Genomic DNA, 21,143 nt, shown 5'->3' with positions numbered 1-21,143 from the left:
ATTTTATGTTTCCTGCTGTTTAGGCTTCCTTGTTGTTTTTCTGATGTATCCCTGGTACCCACGGGTTTAGGTTGATTATGATCTGTTGGGTTTATTATATCGATTTTTATTATCATGAGTAAAAAAAATGGTAAAATGAGCAGGTCGTTACAGTTTGGTATCAGAGTGTAGGTTGTTAGGTTCTGTAGACTTTAGAATGCAGTGGAAATGATACTAGAGTATAGGAAAAAGATTTGAGGTGTTGTTCTACAGTCTAGAGGTAGGACTTTCATGGTGGTTTCTGTGTTTTTTCTGGGGTGACAATTTCAGAAAAACCATAATAAACTATTGTCGGATTATGTTCCTAGAACGTAGGACTGAGGTTATAAATGATCTGACAATGTTAAGATAAGAGGTTAGGTTAGGTGAGTGCATTATAAGGATAAGGTTTCTAAGTTACGTTTATGGTTTTTCAGGATGGATACAGTAGGAGGTAGTGCCCATACGAGCGGTAGTGATGGGAAAGGGCTCTCGAGTGCAGGCGGGATTGATTTTGACGCAGTGTTACGCAGCGTGGCTCAGCAGGTTATAGCTGAGATCGTTAGGAGCTCTAGAGAGCAGGGTGGTCCGTCTGCGGGCCATGGGTGCACGATAGAGAAGTTTATAAAGATGAATCCTCTAGCATTTTTAGGAGGATTCGATCCTGTAGCCATTGAGAATTGGATATAGGAGATTGAGAAAGTCTTGGCCGTATTGCACAGAGGAGCAAAGAGTTTTATTCTCCACCTATAAACTGACGGGGGAGGCCGAGAGGTGGTGGACTGATATGAGACTTCTGGAGTAGTATAGAACGACATCGATAGCCATGACTTGGGATCGATTTAAAGAGTTGTTCTTCGATAGACATTTTACAGCTACTGTCAAGGAAGTTAAATTGGAAGAGTTCCTAAATCTAAAGAAGGGACAGTTGTCGGTTCAACAGTATGAGGCGCGATTTATGGAGCTCTCTCGCTGCACTCCATATATTGTTGCTGATGAAGTAAAGAAAGCAAGACAATTTGAAAAAGGATTGAGGCGAGGTATATTCAAGCAGGTGGTGGTGCTGAAGATATAAGACTTTGCTAAATTAGTTGACAGAGTAACTTTGGCTGAGGTTAGCGAGCGTATGGATGCAGAGGAATAGGAGCAAAAGAAGAGATCTGCATTTTCATGCTATCAGCAAGGTCCTAGGCAGGGTCAATGGAGGAGAGGAAATTATGGCAAAAGACGGAGGCAAGAGACTGGAGGTCATGAGGTTCAGGCAGTGTAGACTTATCCTGTCTGTCAGACTTGTGGGAGGAGACACTGGGGAGAGTGTCGAGTAGGTGGAGTTGTTTGCTATCATTGCGGTTGATAGGGACATTTGGTGTAAGATTGCCCTACACCACTAGATGCAGCTCCTACTCCTAGACCATACTGGGGAGGTTATCAGGCGCCACGTGGAGGCCAGCAGAGGAATATGGCTCCAACCATAGTTTTTGCTCATGACACTAGGTGATACTCAGACAGCCGGCGACGTGGTGACAGGTATGATTAGTATGCTTTCTTTAAAGTTATTGTATTATCTGATTTAGGAGCCACACATTCGTTTATAGCTAAGGGGTCTATTAAATTATGTGAGGCAGAAACACAATTGTTAGATACTGAATTATTAGTGACTACATCGACCGAGTCAGTAGTGAGGTGTAGTAGGGTATTCTGAGGTTGCCCAATTGATATTCAAGGGAAAATTCTGTCTACTGATATGATAGTGTTAGAAATGCATGGGTTCGATGTAATCTTCGGCATGGATTGGTTGGCAGCCAATTACGCCAGCATAGACTATCAAATGAAGGAAGTGATATTCAGACCTCTGGGGAAACTAGAATTTAAGTTTTTAGGATCGCGAGTGCAATCTTCGCCCGAGTTGGTTTCAGCTATTCAAGCGAGAAGACTGCTCCTAAGTGGTTGTCAGGGGTTCGTGGCATTGTGAAGGAAATGACAGGTAATGAATTGAAGCTCCCTAGTATGCTTGTAGTAAAGCAGTTTGTGGATGTTTTTTTAGATGAGTTACCAGGCTTGCTACCTGATTGAGAGATAGATTTTTCTATTGATCTGCTTCCAGGTACAACACCGATCTCTAAAGCACCTTACCGAATGATGCCAATAGAGTTGACAGAATTAAATAATCAGTTGCAAGATTTGCTTGATAAGGGTTTTATATGACCTAGTGTATCTCCGTGGGGAGCTCTAGTTTTATTTGTGAAGAAGAAAGACGGGACCATGAGGATGTGTATAGATTATAGGGAAATTAATAAAGTGACAATCAAGAACAAGTATCCTTCACCCAGTATAGATGATTTATTTGACCAGCTCTAGGGTACACTGGTGTATTCTAAAATTGACCTCAGATCAGTCTATCATTAGGTGAAAGTGAAAGCAGAAGACGTCTCAAAGACAGCCTTCAGGACCAAATATGGGCATTATGAGGTTTCTTGTTATGCCGTTTAGTTTGACGAATGCTCCTGTAGTATTTATGGACTTGATGAATATAGTTTTTCACCAATACTTAGACCAGTTTGTTGTTGTTTTTATTGATGATATACTGGTCTATTCGAGGAGCTATAAGAAGCATGAGAAGTTGTACGCTAAGTTCAGTAAATGTGAATTCTGGCTTAAGAAGGTTGTGTTTTTGGGGCATGTCATTTCAGGAGATGATATTTTTGTGGATCCTAGTAAAATTGAGGCGATAATGAATTGGGTTAGACCGAGGAACGTCCAGGAGATAAGGAGTTTCTTAGGGCTAACTGGGTATTACCATCGTTTCGTTGAGGGATTCTCAGCATTATCGGGGCCTCTGACACAACTAACTAGGAAGAACACCAGATTTGAATGGGATGATAGTTGTAAGTAAAGTTTTCAGGAGTTGAAGCAGAGGCTTGTTACGTCGCTAGTGCTGATCATCCCATCAAGGGGTGAGGGTTATGTTATTTACAGTAATGCGTCCTTGAAGGGGCTTGACAATGTATTGATGCAGCATGGCAGGGTGGTAGCTTATGCTTCCAAGTAGTTGAAAGAGTATGAAAAGAATTACCCTACCCATGATCTTGAATTGGCTACAGTAGTACACGCATTGAAAATTTGGAAGCATTACCTGTATGACGAGCGGTGTGAAATTTTCTCCTACCATAAAATTTTAAAATACTTTTTCACTCAGAAGGAACTAAATATGAGGCCGAAAAAGTGGTTGGAGCTTATTAAAGATTTTGATTGTACCATTAGTTATCACCTAGGGAAAGCAAACGTGGTAGCTGATGCGTTGAGCAGGAAGTCTGTGGGACTAGTGTTAGCAGCTATGAAGATTCAGGATTCGATTATGATTAAACTAGAAAGACTTGGCATCAAATTGATTAAGAATGATTCTTAGGTATGTATCTCCAGTTTAGTGGTGTAGCCAACTCTACAGGAAAGGATTAAAGCTGCTCAAAAGGAAGATCCAGAATTAGTAGAGGTGATGAACAGAGTACAGAATGGTCAAGGAGAGAAATTTTATATTTCAGACGACGGGGCTTCACAGTTCCATTCCAGATTATGTGTTCCTATTGATATTGACATCAGGAAGACTATCTTAGAGGAGGCTTACAGATCTTTGTACACAATTCATCTCGGCAGCACGAAAATGTATAGGGATCGGCGAGAGTTGTTTTGGTGGAGTGGTATGAAGAAAGAGATCACTGAGTGTGTAGCCCAGTGTTTGACATGCCAGTAGGTAAAAGCTGAGCAGCAGAGGCCAGCAGGGCAGTTGTAGCAATTATTTATCCCATGGTGGAAGTGAGATCACATATCTATGGATTTTGTTTTGGGACTACCGATGGAGTTGCATGGCCAGAATGTCATTTGGGTGATAGTAGACTGTTTAACTAAGACTGCCTATTTCCTACCTATCAAGATCAATTACCCCTTCAACCGTTTAGCAGAGATTTATATTTAGGAGATAGTTCGTTCTCACGGGGTGCCAGTATCTATTGTGTTAGATCGAGACCCGCGTTTCACGTCACATTTTTGGAAGAGTTTGTAGGAAGCTTTAGGGTCTCAGTTGTCTTTTAGCATGACATTCCATCCTCAGTCAGATGAGTAGACTGAGAGGATGATACAAATATTAGAAGATATGTTTCGAGCATGTGTGTTAGATTTTGAGGGTAGTTGGACTCAGTTCATGCCACTGGTGGAGTTTGTGTATAATAACAGTTATTAGACTAGCATTGACATGACACCGTTTGAAGCATTGTATGATAGGAGATGTCGTTCTCCTTTATTTTGGGATGAGATGGGTGAGCGATGAGTTGTGGGGCCAGAGCTAGTACAACAAGCGTGTGATAAGGTTCGGCTTATTAGAGATAGAATCAGTGCAGTTCAGAGCCGACAAAAGAGTTATGCCGATAACCACCGTAGGAAGTTGGAGTTCGATATTGGTGATCATGTATTTTTGAAAATAGTTCCGTTGAAAGGGGTTATGAGGTTCGAGACGAAAGATAAACTTAGCCCTAGGTTTATTGACCCATTTGAGATTCTAAATAAAGTGAGGCCGGTTGCCTACAGGTTAGCTTTACCACCTGTATTATCTAGGATACATGACGTATTCCACGTTTCTATGTTGAGGAAATACGTCCTAGACCCTTCTCATATAATTAGTTATGAGGAATTAAAGCTCAGTGATTCACTAGTTTATGAGGAGGTGCCGGTATAGATTCTGGATAGGAAAGTGCAAGAGTTACGTAATAAAAAGATTTCTCTGGTAAAGGTTTTATGAAGAAATCACGCAGTAGAAGAGCCTTCTTAGGAGCTCGAGGAACAGATAAAACAAAAATACCCGCAACTATTCCTTGGGGTTCAGTCATAACCAGGAAAGGGTAAGTTATTGTATGACATTTCTTTTGCAGGTATATGTAATAATTTAGTTAGTAAGTAGTATTTTAATTTTGGGAGAGATTTATTTTGTATATGTAATCTCCCAGGACTTGGAATGTAACTACGGTATTCCTTCGCTATAAGTGAGGGTAAGTAATCAAATAAGTAGACCGTTTATTTTTTTTTTAGGGATGATAAATCATATGAAGGGAAGAATGTAGTGACCCAGAGAATTATGGTATTTATATAATGGAAGAAGGAGGAAAAATGAATTAAAAGAAGTAATTAAATAGGGTTTTGTCGATGAACACATGGGATTCATCGACGAGAGCACATGAGGGGCTCGTCGACGGGGACGTATCTCGTCAACGAGAAGATACCGAGAGGATGTTTTGGCGATTTTGAATTTCGTCAATGAGGGATGAGAGTTCATCGATGAATTGCCTTCTTGATCCCGTCGATGAAGGGCAGTGTATAAATAGGCTTAAACTTCATTTTTGGATGAAAACTCACGCACAAACCTTTCCTTCTCTCTCCTCCTCGGTTTCCTACCCATCTTTTTTAATTTCTGGGTCCGTTCTTTGCCGGATCGACGATCCGAAGCCACCACAACACTCCTGGGGAAATTCTCTACAAATCTGCTGGAGTGGATCGTCAGTGGGGTTAGTTTGGAATTCATCCCAGATTCAAGATAAGACTTTTTATTTAGAATTTGGCTTTACCATAGTTATAGAAAATGTTGTACACGAAGAAATACTGAAATTTAGTTTTGAGAGATGTTGTTTTCAGGGTGTTGAACAGGGAACCCTGCGGGTGCTGGATTGATTATCTTAGGGGCTTTTTCAGGAATCAGGTAAGGGGATAAACTAAGTTATTTTCATGAAAATGTATGTATAATCTTACAACATCTAATTTCAGAAAAATAAATATATATATTAGCATCATGTTTGGGAAAATACTGCTGTAAATGAGAATATGTTTTAAATATGTGTAATATCCATTTTGTATGACATAAGTAGAGTTTATTATAATTTAATGTTTTATGGGAAAATGTTAAATGATACAAAGTTTTAATATGATATATTGGCGTACAGGCCGAGAGTTTTAATATGATATATCGGGGTATGGGCCGAGAGTTTTAATATGATATATCAGCATACAGGCCGAGAGCTTTTATATGATATGTCGGTGTACGAGCCAAGAGTTTTTATATAATATACTGGCGTACGGGCCGAGGGTTTATGTGAAATGCCGGCGTATGGGCCGAGCTTTAAATATGATATGACGGTGTACGGGCCGAGAGTTTTATCTAATTTATTATACGACGTACAGGCCATGAATGGTAAAATATGAAATGCCAGTGTACGGGCTGATGATTTTCACATTATATATGCAAAATGTTATGATAATATTAACTTGACAATTATTATTATGAAATAGTCATGTATCACTGTTTGGATATATGTTATATGTTATTAGAACCTGGTTGGCTTGGTTTAGGCTTACACGTGCACGGTGCCATAGCTATGTGATCATGATCATTATGATATTAGTGTTATCGTTGTCGTACGGGGCAGCATGAGGATGGATAGTCGAAGTGGTTTATTAAAGTGTTGGCGTCCCTGGTGTACGGACCATGTCTAGAAGACCAATCATATTTACAAACTTTGCTTTTGACTTAACAGCGGTCGGCCAGCCATTGTCAGGTCTCGCCTTTGGGCCACACAACCCAGTCATGTGGGAGTAAGACATGTCAACAGCCAGCTAACCTTCCATGGTATTTTTGTATTATTGATATATGAGATGAATTATGTTTGTGGAAATCCAGTATGTTCTACCATGTTATGATTATATATGTTTTCCCAGATATGATACAGACAGTTTTACCGAATATGTTTATGTATAATTTTATGTATAACACGGAAAAACTCATGTTGCCACACACTGGTATTAGTTTATTTTCACTTACTGAGAGGTGTCTCACCCCAAATTATATAAACATTTCAGGAGCCTCGAATAGGAGAGCGGATAAAGCTTCGCAGAGGTAGTTACAACTGAACTACCCTTTTTGAAGGGTAAGTATTTTACTTGGGTCAAATGGATTTCTGGGTGACGACCTTAGGACTGGTTTTGATTGTTTTGGGATGTGTATGATGGATGTAGTAAACTATGGTATTTGTGCTATGTCGTGATATGAGATATATATGATTTTATGTTTCCTCCTGCTTAGGTTTCCATGTTGTTTTTCTAATGTATCTCTCGTACCCACGGGTTCAGGTTGATTATGATTTGCTAGGTTTATTATATCGGTTTTTATTATCATGAGTAAAAAAAAATGGTAAAATAAGCAAGTCGTTACACGTATGCCATAAGACAGTCTCATCGAATTTAGCATCCAAGACTATAACTCCACCTACAATGGTAGTTCCATGCAACGTGTAAATATTTTCATCCAATTTTTGTCCTTTCATTATAGTTAGATTACCTTTCCATATCATCAAGACTCCACCTTTGGATTTGTATTAAAGCCATTATAATCCAAAGTGTCAAGAGATATCAAACTCTTTCTCAACTCAAGTATAAGTCTTACATTACACAATGTTCTTACAGCATCATCAAACATTTTTATCTTTACATTTCCTATGCCAACGATCTTGTAAGAAGATCATTATCCATAAGAACTGATCCAAAATTTACTAACCCGTAAGTGCTAAACCACTCCTTGTTTGGAGTCATGTGATAAGAACATGCCGAGTCAATTATCCAAGAGTTCGTTAGATTCTCCAATTCCGCTGAAACTAATAAAACATCACCATCCGCTAAATCATCTTTTTGAACAATACTCACAGATTTAGAAATTCCCTTATGCTTATTAGCATTTCCCTTCTTCTAATCCAGACACTCCGGTTTCACATGCCCCTTTTTACTGCATATATAACACAGAATTTCCTTCTTCTTCTTGGATTGATTTTGGAATTTCTAATTAAACCCATTTTTAAACTTTCCTTTGTCTCACTCATTACTACCCTTTACCACAAGTCCTTCTCCTTCATCACGTATTTTCAACCTTTGATGAAAATTTAACGAAGCACTTGTTACCTCTTCCAAATCAAGTGTTTCTCTTTCCCACGTAAGAGTGGTCACAAGATTTTCATAGGGCAAAGAATTTAACAGCACCAAAGCCTTATCATCCTCATCAAACTTCACATCAACTCTCATAAGATCACTTATGATTTGATTAAACGCATTGATGTGTTGATCTAGACTAGATCCTTCTATCATATTAAGCCAATATAAACGTTGCTTAAGAAAAAAATTGTTATTGAGGGATTTAGACATGTACCGACTTTCTAACTTTCGCCAGATAGCCGTTGGAGAATCCTCCTCCATCACCCGATAAAGAACTTCCTCGGCCAAACACAAGCGTATTGTCGATGCTGCCTTTGTTTTCAAATCTAACCATGTTGCCTCATCCATTCCTTCTGGTTGAGTATCAAGCAAAGCCTTAGCCAATCCTTGTTGCACAAGAATATCTTTCACTCTCCTTTGCCATAAACTGAAGTTTTCAGTTCTATCGAATTTGACAATGTCAAATCTTGTAGAAGACGATCCCGATGTCATAACAACAATCGCTCTAATACCAATTTGTTGTGATATTGATCGTATAATAAAAATGCACAGTGGAATAAAAAACAACAAACGATATAAATAACACACACAACCAGAACAAGATAAACACAAAGATTTACGTGGTTCGATAAAACCTACATCCACCGAAGCAATGACATACAAATTTCACTAAGGAAATCAAAATGTACACAATACACCTCTTTAATGATCACTCACTCTCTCAAAATATTCCTAGATGACATATATAGAGGTTCCTCGGAGGTTTCCCCCCGTTTGCCCAACCACCCAGCGTTCAAAAATTCAAAATTCAGAAAAACTGTCATAGCCCAGGCACCTCTCGTTGATGAACACAAGGGCTTCGTCGACGAGACCAAGAAGAACCTTCATCGACGAATGTAGGGCTCTCTTCGATGATGCCAGGAGTCTAAAAATTTCCTACTCTCGGTAATTATTCGTCGATGAGCATCAGAGCCTTCATCAATGAACCCAGGGCCAGCTCTTCCATTAGGCCACTGAGGTACTTGCCTAGGTCCCCAAAAATTTTGGGGCCCCTAAATATTTTTTTAATATAATAATATTAACATTATTTATGGAATTCATGTGTTTGGTGGGTGGAGTGCAGATACAGTGCAGTTAAAATTATTTGATATACTTAGAAAAATTAATTTTAAATAAAAATAAAAATTAAATAAAATATTAAGGACCCCTAATTAAATTATTCGCCTAGGGCCCCATATTGTGAAGAGCCACTACTGAATGAACCTTTGCTGTTCTCTCGTCGATGAGCATAGACCCTTCGTCGACGAGTATTGTTGTGCTGCCCCCTATCATGTTTTTCCTCCTTCCTTCTTTGTTTATCAAAATAGAAGTATAAGAGTCATAAATAACAAGAGATATGCTACTTCTTACTGTGTAATTTTCGTTCAGTCCTAAGGAGAGATATGTTATTTCTTATTATGTAACTTAAACCCACTCAATATGAAAATTTAGTCGACCACAAAAGAGTCACTATCTCAATCTTTAAAGTCTAACATATTTTAATGTAAGGACTACTACCCCAAAACTTTAAGTGGTAGGAATCCTTATGAACTATTATTTTTTAATTACATGATTAAATGATAGAAACCCTTTAGTCCATCATCTCAGTTTGCATATATATAATAGGAGTTGAATTATGTGTAAGGAGACACTATCTTTGTATTTTTAGAAAAAATAAATAAAATATAAAAAAAATCCAAGTTGCTGGCCCTAGAGTCGAATCTAGAGAGGGGTGAATAGACTCTTTTGCGTATTTTTTCTTTTCTCCACAAAATATAAAATCTTTGTAAGATACAAATAATTATATCACAGTATATAAAATATAAATCATGTACAAGATATAAATTAGAGAGAAGGAAAGAAAAACTTAACATTGATGTTAATGTGGTTCGGTCCCTTGCCTATGTACCATGTCCATGCCTTGAGTCACACCCAAGGTTTCCACAATCCACTAAATACCCTCCTTCACTGGCGAAGAAGCATTTACACCACGGGAACAAATCTCTTTCGCTCACCAATCCTTTTAGCATGGTTCACCAAGAACCCTTTTTAAAACAAGTGGAAGAAAACGATTACAAATACAATGCTCCTTGATTGAGCCAATAAAATCCTCACACAACTCTCTCAAAGTAATATATCACACTAAGATTGAAGAGTAAAAGAGGAGTTGAGCACAAAGATGATGAACTAATTTAAATGTGCTTGCAAATGATATATAATTACTAAGATCCTTATTTAAACAAGCCTTTGGACTTGTATTTATAGGAAAATTGAACTACTAGCTGTTTTATAGCCATTGGATTAATAAAATTCTTTTTCCTTCTCTTTTCTTTATTATTTAATTCCAATAATTATCCGGGTTATTACATTGTGAACCGGAATTGAGAGGAAAATTACGCCTCTTGTAAGCAGTAGCTTGTAAGGGAAGCTCCGTCCCAATTAAAGGAGCGGACTTGTAGTGGAATCCTTGAGTGGATTGCTCAAGGTGATGACATAGGTTGGGGTAGGCCGAACCTCGTAAAAATCGAGTTTGCATCTCTCTTACCCTTACCTCTCTTTAATTTCCGCGTAAACTCAATGTGTATGTGTTGAACTTTTAGTACATGTGTGAGTAATTGGGTAACATTGTATGCTTAATGAAGACACACATAAAATTAATTAATTGTAAAACATTGAGGTGGTTGTGAGTAACTTGCAAGTTTGAAATTGATAGTTTTCAAAATTAGAACCTAAAGGACTTATTTTTTAAAATACCAAATTCACCCCCCCTCTTGGGATAACACCGTAACTTATACTTCGTGTAAATGGTGTTGAAAGAAAATCATTACCTTTGCGCGATCCTGCAGGAGTGCTTGATTTACTTCTTCAATTGTACTTCCAAGATTCATAGCATTAAGGTGAATCTCAGCATCAAGTACCCATGACAGATAATTTTTTCCAAAAGTATCAAGGGTAACGAATTCAAGTTTTGTGAGATTTGACATCATAAAGTCATTTTGAAAACAAATAAAAATTCAAAGTTAGGTAAATATTAAATAAAAATGTTATTCTCACATATATTCCAACATAAAAATATTTAAGGACACGTACTCAAGATAAGAGATATAATTAACATATAAATATAATTTGACGAAAAATTAAAATTATATAGATAACAAATGTTAAAGGAAACAAGATTTTTACCTTAAAATAATACCGATGAAACTTGGTAAACTATTAGAGACTTGATCGTGCTAATAAGGTATTGTAAATGAAATAAAGAGGAATACAAAAAAAAGTTTGGAATTACAAAAATTCAATAGTCTAGTTTTTCAGGAACTAGATGTTGCTAATCATCTTATTTTTTTCATTTTGTTGTAAAACATGTCCTTATATAAGCAAATACATAGGCATCCCAAAGATTAACCACATAATGAACCATTATATGGGCATACTAAAAGTTGTAACCTATTATCGAGATAGTTATCCACATAAATATACATGTTTTACAACAATAAAAGGAAATGTAAATGTTTCATGAATTTTGTATATGAAAAAATAAAAATTCCTAAAATAGCAATTTGAATCATTAAAAAAAAGCAAGAAACAAATTAGAATTGAATAAAAAGGGTTTTAAATAGTCACGAGTGTTCAGACAAATTATTTTTTTATTAAATATATCTCAAGTTTCTCTGGATTAAAAAAAATTTGAAAGTAAAATTTACTTTTTAGAAAACAAAAAATAATGTTCTTAAAAAATTATACCAAAAAATTAAGATCTAGATGTAAGTAAATAAATAAATAATTAGTAACAAGTATCAAAAGATTTGCTTAGAAAATGACTACTCTGCCTTCTCTTTTGTTTTTTTTTTTTAGAATGTGTGAAACTCTTCTTTTCTTTTTCTAGAAACAAACTAAATCAAAATTTAAAAGTTTTGGAGAAATTAAAAAATTGCCGCCTGTTTTTGGCAAAAAATAAATAGAAGACATTTTAAATTTGTTTAAAAAGTCGAGCATTTAATAAATGTTCCACAGTCAAATTAAAAATCCAAAATTGAATTTTCAAATTAAAAATCTAAAATCTTCATATTTTCAAAAATCAAAATCTGAATTTGGCCAGGACACCCATCTAATTTGGGTCGAGAAGTATTCGTGTGTTCTACAACTTCACCGTTTGCCTGGAATTGGGATTAAAATCTGAGATTCAAATTATCAATTTATGCAAATAAACAATGGATGAATCAACAAACAAATTTATATTCAATGACTGGAATGGGAAGACATTAAAAGCCAAGCCTGCTAACACCCAAACATGTATTTACAGTGAGCCCAAAGGAGGGGCAACACAGAATAAATAGATATTATATCTATACAACCAACAAGGCATTTACAGATAGTTTTCAGTGCCACATAAACAAGCCCTTACCGGAAAGGGGTGTCATAGGAAACAAACATGGGATCTGGAACAATGAGAGGCAAATTATCAATGTACATGAAGAGCCTCTTCAAATTTTCCCTAGAGATTGAACCCAAGTCTGTGATTTCATTAATGTTGGTGTAAATCCACAGGTCACCTGAATCCACTCTCTTAAGGCTATCCCGGCAGAAGGGGCAGGACTGTGACCGCGCACGCCTGGAAAGCAACCATGAAATGTAAAATCCATCAGCTCTAACTTGATATGTCTCGCAAGGACTTGTCACATATGTATTTAGAAAAAAAAGAAAAAAAGAACACATGCACGCACATAACAATCAGTAATTCTACAGAGTGCAAATAGAGGAGACATCGAATCGAAGAAACAAGAAGGATGGGCTATCTATTGCGGTTTATGCTTGCAAAACCAATATGCACTCTTCTGTGTCTGACAACCCAATTTGGTAACGGTTATTGCGGTGTTGAAACATCGCCAAGTGAACAAGGCTAACATCAGAACCATAGGTCAGGTGGACTAAGCTGATGGACTCCGACATCCAGCACCAGCAGATGCATGAAGAAAACAAATGGTTCATAAATTACCAGATTGCAACATCAATGTCACTGAAAAATAATTTAAAATACAGCAAATACAGTCTAACTACCACTACAAAAATATTCCCTGATAAAATATTTATCTCTTTTAAGTGTGGGAGCTTGGATTTTAGACCATGGGTTTGAATTTGTGTAGATTTGGACAGCACACAACAAAATTGTACTGAATTCCATACAAATCAAAATCCAAATCCAAAGCTTGAAATCTGTGCTCCTGAACACAACTTAAGTTCTAATAATTTAGTAAAACAAATTGAGATATAATGTATAAATAAAGGCATAGAGAACTACACAGCAGTTTGCTTACCAATTCCGATAGCACCTCATACACAAAGAATGATTACAAGTGGGCAAGACAACCTTGCTGTTCATCTCCATACAAATTCCACATTCTTCTTCTCTTTCTACATCAATTTCAGACAGCTTGCCCTTGTCAACATTATCTTTTCTTTTATATTTGGCTGCACAGATCTCCTTTTGTTTTCTATCTTCCACGTCAGTAATTCCTCTTTCAAGTTGCAATAAAGAAGGGAATATGACACCTGCAGGTGATAAGTTAAACTGGTGAAAAATGATTGCCAGTCACCAAGTAGTGAAAATGCATCCATGATGATTGATCCATTATCAACTTGTCTTCAAATTCAAAGAAAAATATTAAATTATGTTATGTCCACCCACCATAAAACTCTCTTATACTGGCTTTTCTTTCATGTATGGACATAGTCGTCCTACCGTCCACATATGCCTGCAACAACCCACCTTATAAAAATTAAAGTGCAGCCTAGGGGACTTCAAGCAATCAAATGGATATGCAAATGCAGCTCACCTTATAAATAAGGATTCTAAGCAACCCAAGGGCACCAGCAAGGTGACAATCAGTCCATTGAACAAGAAAGAGAAAGAAGTGAGCAGCTGGACTATAAGATAATCTCATCTGGAAGCAAGCACCATCATATTCCCTCGGATACTCAGATGCACTGTATTTCAAGAAAGATTGTACAAGTCAAGGACAAATAATATACCCACCAAAGGTCCATTCAGCAATAATTGGCAAACCACTGAAGGTATATTCAGCACTAGTTGGCTAACTTTATTGATATATATCCCTCCAAAACAGAATATCTAAATCAAATTATGAGTAAGATGCACAAAGGAAAGCTTGTGAGGGTGAGTCTTGACCCAATAGCATGGCATTATAGCCAAGCTGGAAGGTGACAGGGTCACGTCATGGAAACAACTTCTCCAAATGTTGTGGTAAGGTAGTGTACTTGTACATCAGGTTCTCCCTAGAACCCTTGATATGGCATGGGAGCATTGTGCAATGGGTGATTCATTTTTTTTCCATCGTCAAAAACAGAGCCTGTAAAAAGTGCCAGGATCAAAAAGGAAAAAGTAATGCACCTCAAAGCATTGTATAGCATTTTGGGAGGAAAAAAAAAAAAAAACAGAGCCTATATTAAAATGCCTCACTGAGGGCCTCAAATTCCAATTTGCCATATGGATGTGTACACTTGTATGTGCATGTGTTCATACATGAGAGAGAGAGAGAGAGAGAGAGAGAGAGAGAGAGAGAGAGAGAGGGGAGAGGGAGAGAGAGAGAGAGAGAGAGAGAGAGAGAGAGGGAACAAAATAAAATTCAAGCCATGGGGTCAAATGATTGCCAATTTAGGGGCTATTTTTACCATGAACTCAGCTCCAAAGAATAACACAAAGAAGCTGAGTCAATTGCTCAATTTAGACATCTCGTATGAGACACAAACAATGAATGAATCTTTAAAAAATTGAAAAATAACCTGCAATGAAGCAATGATCTAAAAACAGAGGAAAAAAAAAAAACAGCAGTATTCCCAAGCATACCATCAACAGATCTCCAGTTGGGAGTTGGGATGACAATATAATTTCTGCCGAAGGCCTACAATCCCACTTTCATGAAGATTGCGAAGGGATCACAAGGGCACTGCCATGCTGAGTTACTTCTTACTTGTTTCCATTTTAAGGTGCAATCCCTCAGATTCTCTGCCAACTGCCTAACAATACCTGACACGCAACAATGCATACATTCTTGCCCAGCCGGGTTGGCTCAAGTGATAAGGGCCACTTGTGACTTTGGTGACCCTAAGGTCATGGGTTCGATTCCCGTTCAATTTTCCTTTAAGAGTTTACCCCTGTGAATTACTAGGGCGTCAATGAGCGGACGACTTTCACGCCTGAATTTGGTGTCACACCATAGTGTCCGAAGTGGCACAATAGTGGCTGGATTTCCCGGGTTATAAAAAAAAGAATAAAAAAAATGCATAAATTCTTGTCCCCAGTGTCCTTCAAACTGACTTTACCATTAACCACATGACTTAAAGAGGGGAGTTCCTACAAAGCCAGCGCCAGTTTTCTCATATACTTTGCAGAGAGAGAGAGAGAGAGAGAGACCCATCTTTCTCTTAATAATTAAGTTATAAAAATTCAAAAAAAAAAAAAAAAAAATTCGTGAAATTCAACAGAGAATGTTCCATTCATTCAAACGGAAAATTTTACAGATTCAATTTCCTCACGCAGAAAAGTTTTTCAACACAGAAGATCAGCCAGCAAATTATTTACAGGTAATGGGAAGAACCTAATAGAGTAGAGAGCATAGTAGTCCCTAGAAGAAAAGACATCATGCAATCCAGGAAAAAATTGGCAAGCAACAACAAGCAAGTCAAGTTGGGAATTGGGACTGGATTGGTGAGATGGGGCAGTTTATCCATAGCCAGACCGGAGCATATTCTTTCTTCTAATTTTTTTCCCTCTTCTTCTTCCCAATCAGTACGAGATATACGATGGGCAATCAATATATGTTCTTGGTCAGCTGCAGAACTTCAGATTTTATGGAATTCAAGCAAAATTTTCATCAGGAAGAACACAAATTAAACAAATTAATAAAAGTAAAGGAAAAGGAATAGATACTTTTTATTGGGAACAGGCAAAGACAATTAAAAAAAATATCAACAATCTATTTAACAATCCTTCCAAAAGTATCATAACATCTTCAATAAAAAATTGAACACCATAATCCGCAGACTAACACAGAGAGAAGGAGACAGAGAGAGAGTTACAGGGTATTGGCGTGCTGAATATCAGCTTCAAGAGCTTTAAGGGAATCCTTAAAAGACTTCCGCATGGCCCTTCTCCCCTATGAAATAAATTCCATCCAACAAAATACCTCCCAGAACAGACCAGCGATAAACCCTATAAACCCTCCTCGGTCCTCCTGCCTTCCTTCCTTTCCCACCTCTGTCTCAGCCCTTTCCCAGAGAAAAAAAAAAATCTTCAGATGATTCCAAAAGAAGAAACTAAACAAATTAATCTCCGCAGTGCCGCCAAAGACAACTCATGGGGCTGATAAAGATAAACGTTCCAAAGAAATACCCTCCATTTCACAGCCCGATCGCAATTTCATATCTAAAACACCAGATATTTTCAGAATTTACCCTGAACTGGAAGAGGAGCGTTTGTCTGAGGCAGTGTCTGCGGCTAAAAGATGGTGCGAGTGTCACAGAAGGAGAGAGAGAGAGAGAGGAGTGGGGCTTACATGCCTTTCGCTTGGCCCCCACGCATCCGTTTTCCTTAATTAAATCTTAAATAAATATATCATAATGCCATAATTGGATGGGTGAGAGAGAGAGAGAGAGAGAGAGAGAGAGAGAGAGAGAGAGAGAGCGTCGTTCAATTACTAATTTACTAAGGTTTCGTTTGTTTCATGAAAGAGTTTGAGAGTTATAAATTATAATAAGGAATAATTATTATCACTATTTTCAAAACTAATTTAGTATTTCAATTTTATTCATATAAATAGTTATTTTGCAAATTAAATGTAATTTTACTAAAGTGGAAGTTACTTCTCTTAGTTTTTTTCTTTCAATATTACTATTTTATTTATTGATAACAGAGATCGAAAGAGAGTATAGTCAAAATAAGAATATAATACATTTGTTGACCTTATAGGTCGCACCCGGTTTTGATAATGACAAATACTGACATTTGATGATTGTCAAGTACTTGTGCAGACTTAAATAAATATCCCAATGAATGACACTTGAAAAAACAAAAAGACCGCGAAGACTTATAATTTATAATTGTAATTCATATCGGTTTGTAATAATTTATATGAGTCTGTAATAGTAACCTAGTCTGTGATTGTATGTTTATCACCTGCACATCATGCATACAGGGTATAGCGTAAGTTCAATTAGACCATAGCAAAACCCTAGGCTCCAACACTCACACACATGACATAAAATATATGAGTATGTTTTAATTGTGCTCAAAATTGAACAAAACTAAGCAAGATAAGAGGGCTTGGGTGACCGAAACTTTGGAGTATAAAACTCCTCAGGCGCTTGAACTTGAAAGTCAAAATGTTGACCATCCCTCGGGTAACAAAACCCCAAATGCACACGTCTTCCCCGGGCGCGCCCGAACCCCTCGAAAGGGACTGTTCACCAACTCGGGCGACTGACATTTTTAGTTCAAAAATACCCTTGGGTGACTGAACACAAGGATTCAGGCCACCGAACATTTGATCGAGCACCCGAAGTCACGTAGCTTTGTTATTAGCTTTGATTAGGGCTGTCGAAGCTTTATCCGGGCGACCGAACTACATTGAATAACTTTTTGGTATGTGTCTTGTCGGGCGAACAAACTTAGGTTCAGCCACCCGAACCCTAGCCGGTTAAAATAAATTAACCATAGTAAAATAGGGTTATTTCAGGCTAATTGGATTTTAATCTTTTAAGACTTCTTTAATAATGCCCATTATATCCCGAACAGTAATACTTTTTCATCTGACTATAAATATGAGTCCATTTGCATAATTAGAGGATGATTAGCAAAGTGATTAAGCCAAAAACTCTCTCTACTGAAAAAATCTCCCTTTGCCCACAATAATCTCAATCTTACATCCCTTTGATAAAATCCGAGATTGTGAGAATACCTCTTGTGTTATTGTGATTGTTGTTCCTTGCTAATACTCTCATTCTTGTGTGTGCTTGAGATTATTTCTTTGGGAGCTTAGCCTAAGTTTATCCCACGGATTTCTCCATTATAAATCTTGTGTGGGATTAAACCAAAGAAGTTTAGGATATTTGCATCCCATTGCAAGTGTCCAATAGCTTTGCTTTTGGTGTGCAAAGGTTTTTTCAAACAAGCAAGTAATCTTTCAAACTAGTATTGTGTCACTTACTTCATTGGGGAAAATCATTTTGGAACTAGTTTGATTATCTGTTTAGTGTACTTGGAATATTAATGTGTTACTGAAATATTTTATCTAGATTCTAAGACTTTTCTTGTGTTGAATACTCTTGTGCATTATACTGATTGTATTGTGTTGAATACTCTTGAGCTTGATATTGATTATACCATGTAGAGTATTGATTGAACAAATCTTGCATCATTGAGCTTACACTATATTCATGCTATTGATGTGTATGTGATTGAACGCATTTGGTTACATATCTGCTTTTCGTGAAAGCACTTTTATCTGTACCATTTGATTGTAAATTTGAGTGATTCCAGGGGTGACCTGAGGGGGTGGTAATCCAATCCGGTAAGGATTGGCGTAAAGGTTGAGGTCATCCCTGTGCTAATTGACCTGATTTGTATTGGTGCCGCTCCACACGTTTAAGTGAGCAAGTTATTGTGGTAATCCTTGTGCTTGTTAGCTAAGACGGGGACGTAGGTAATTAGCCAAAACTCGATAACATTTATGTGTGTCACCCTTACTTTATTGCTTTCTGGTGCATGTATGTTTGATTAAATCGCTTTATTTACTTTTTGGTATACTTTTTCATTACTTGCACTAGATTGACCATAGAGTTGTGAATATACTGGTGTTAGGAGATTGACCTAAAATTTAAATTTTAAAAATATCAATTCACCTCTCCTTCTTGGGTTCACGGTAAAGCTAACAACATTCTTTTTTCGATATTCTATTTTTAGATTAAAAATTAAGAGAAAAAAAATACTAAACTTATAATAGAAAGAAAAAATAATTATTATTTAATCTTTTTAGTTCAATGAGAGAGAGAGAGAGAGAGAGAGAGAGAGAGAGAGAGAGAGAGAGAGAGAGAGAGAGAGAGAGAGAGGAGAAAAACTTATGAAGCACTTTCTTTCATAGTTTCACAATAATAAATCATTAATGATTATTTTTGAAAATTGTTTATCTTCTCATTTCTTTTTATATCTCGTCAATTCATAAACACGCATGATCTATCATGGGAGTAGTGGGGGCTGTCCAAAATTTGAAAATAATTGGGAGTAATTGTATAGTTTTACATTTTAAAAATTATTTTTAAAATTTCTGCTAATGCTAGTTTTATCCGTATACTTTTAAGTAATCACATACCTTCTTCAAATGGGACTCATTAATTGTATGATCTTTGTTATCTTTTAATTTTTCATATTGTTAATACTGTTACTTAGCTTTCACTTTCTATACTGATTTAGTAATATAACTATTCACATATTCAGTTTATCTATTGATAATATACATATTTGGGAAAGTTTTGAAAGTTAAAATTTTGAATTTTAATTCATTGTATTAAATTTGCCCTTCAAATCTTTGATGTTTCCTATTTTTGATGTTTTGTGTTAAATATAGTTATGACCTGTTTCATTGTTTCCTACTTTTTAAAGTCTTGGAATTTATAGTACTTTGCATTACATTGAATTCTATCCCTTCCATCTTTCAAATATTTCTTACTTTGATACTCTAAATACGATTATGTCCATTTTGTTGTTCAATGTTCCTTAGTCACTATTTCCCATTTGAACTTTGAAATTTAAAATGTTTTGCTTTAAATAAGGATTTAGATCTTCTCGAAAACATATCATATGCAAGCTATTTGGCTAACAGTATAATGCTTTTTCTCCTTGTGAATAGAAATCTTGTCAGCACCATCGTCTATTAATGCATAAGAGAAGATGAGTCTTGGAGTTTCATATGATTAAGTGTTAATGAATAAGGTAGTTGCAAATCATAGATATTAGGGTTTTGATGAATCATTAATGAATATTTTTAAAAATTGTTTATCTTCCTTATTTCTTTTTAGATTTCTCCAATTTATAAGTAGGTATAATCTATCATAGGAGTAATGGGGGCAATTGTGTAGCTATATAATTTTTAGCATATTTCTCTCTATGCTACTTTTATTTGTATACATTTAAGTAATTGTATACCTTTTTCAAACTTCACTCATTCATTACATGATCCATATTCTATTTTAATTTTTTAGATTATCAATATTGCCACTTAGCTCTCATCTTCCATGTTAATTTAGCAATATTGATAATTATGGAAACTTAGTCACATATCATGCATATGTTTGATCTATTTATTAGTAATATATCTAGATTTAGGAAAGTTCTAAACTTGAATTCCTTGTTTTAAATAGGATTTTCCCCTCAAGTCTCCTAGGTTTTCTACTTTTTTTTTTTTTTTTTATTACATAGGAACTCGCCACCAACAAGCCCTTCAGACCCTTTGGCGCGGCACCAAACCTAAGTATCAGCGTCCTCCCCTTAGGTCTCGCTGATTAGGTAAAATTCAAAATGTGGACACGGCTTCCGTGTATCAGTTGGATGTTCGGCCAACTCGACCCCCGAGACACATCTCCATTACCATCCATGGTTGCCGTTGACTCACAGAAAACTCTTACCATCCACGGTCCCCGTTGGCTCACAGAGCGAACTCTCACCATCCACAGTTCTCGCTAGCTCACAGAGTAAATTCTTACCATCCACAGGTACCGTTGACTCCGTGAGTGTATCTACCTAGAATTGAACCCCCAATACTCCTTTTTACGTGCTGATGCCTTTCCACCGCGCCATGCCCGTGAGGGCTAGGTTTCTACTTTTAATTGTATTAAATATGGTTATGTTCTTTTCATTTTTCAATGTTTCCTACTTTCCAAAGCTTTGGAATTTACATTACTTTGCATTACATTGAATTATGTCTCTTCCATCTTTCAAATATTTCTTACTTTGATGTTCTGATTTAAATATGATTATGTCCATTTTTTTGTTCAATGTT

General features: G+C 36.6%; 1 protein-coding gene across 3 annotated transcripts; it reads right to left on the bottom strand.

The window, feature by feature from the left end:
• Nucleotides 1–12,289: 12,289 nt before the first annotated feature.
• LOC131167285 (E3 ubiquitin-protein ligase AIRP2) lies at nucleotides 12,290–16,805 on the bottom strand. 3 transcript variants are annotated; one of them, XM_058126033.1, is made up of 6 exons: nucleotides 16,546–16,805; nucleotides 16,171–16,359; nucleotides 13,908–14,058; nucleotides 13,760–13,826; nucleotides 13,389–13,623; nucleotides 12,290–12,685 (listed from the first exon to the last, which is right to left on the bottom strand). In XM_058126033.1, the coding sequence occupies exons 2-6, from the start codon at nucleotides 16,233–16,235 to the stop codon at nucleotides 12,475–12,477; spliced, it is 729 nt and encodes a 242-aa protein (XP_057982016.1). In that variant the 5' UTR covers nucleotides 16,236–16,359; nucleotides 16,546–16,805; the 3' UTR covers nucleotides 12,290–12,474. The 3 variants fall into 3 exon arrangements, with proteins under 3 accessions (XP_057982016.1, XP_057982014.1, XP_057982015.1); XM_058126031.1 differs by having other exon boundaries at nucleotides 16,484–16,597; XM_058126032.1 differs by having other exon boundaries at nucleotides 16,171–16,667.
• Nucleotides 16,806–21,143: the final 4,338 nt, after the last annotated feature.

Source organism: Malania oleifera, chromosome 11 (genome assembly GCF_029873635.1).
Source record: "Malania oleifera isolate guangnan ecotype guangnan chromosome 11, ASM2987363v1, whole genome shotgun sequence".
In the NCBI taxonomy this organism is placed as follows: domain Eukaryota; kingdom Viridiplantae; phylum Streptophyta; class Magnoliopsida; order Santalales; family Ximeniaceae; genus Malania; species Malania oleifera.
This window is presented reverse-complemented; position numbering and strand designations above follow the sequence as displayed.

Excerpts from the sequence above, each read along its gene's own strand:
- LOC131167285 (XM_058126033.1), bottom strand. The coding sequence starts at position 16,235 with ATGCGGAAGTCTTTTAAGGATTCCCTTAAAGCTCTTGAAGCTGATATT. Across the intron at positions 13,827-13,907 it reads TTAGAATCCTTATTTATAAG|GCATATGTGGACGGTAGGAC; the intron begins GTGAGCTGCATT and ends GGGTTGTTGCAG. Across the intron at positions 12,686-13,388 it reads ATGAGGTGCTATCGGAATTG|GCGTGCGCGGTCACAGTCCT; the intron begins GTAAGCAAACTG and ends GTTGCTTTCCAG.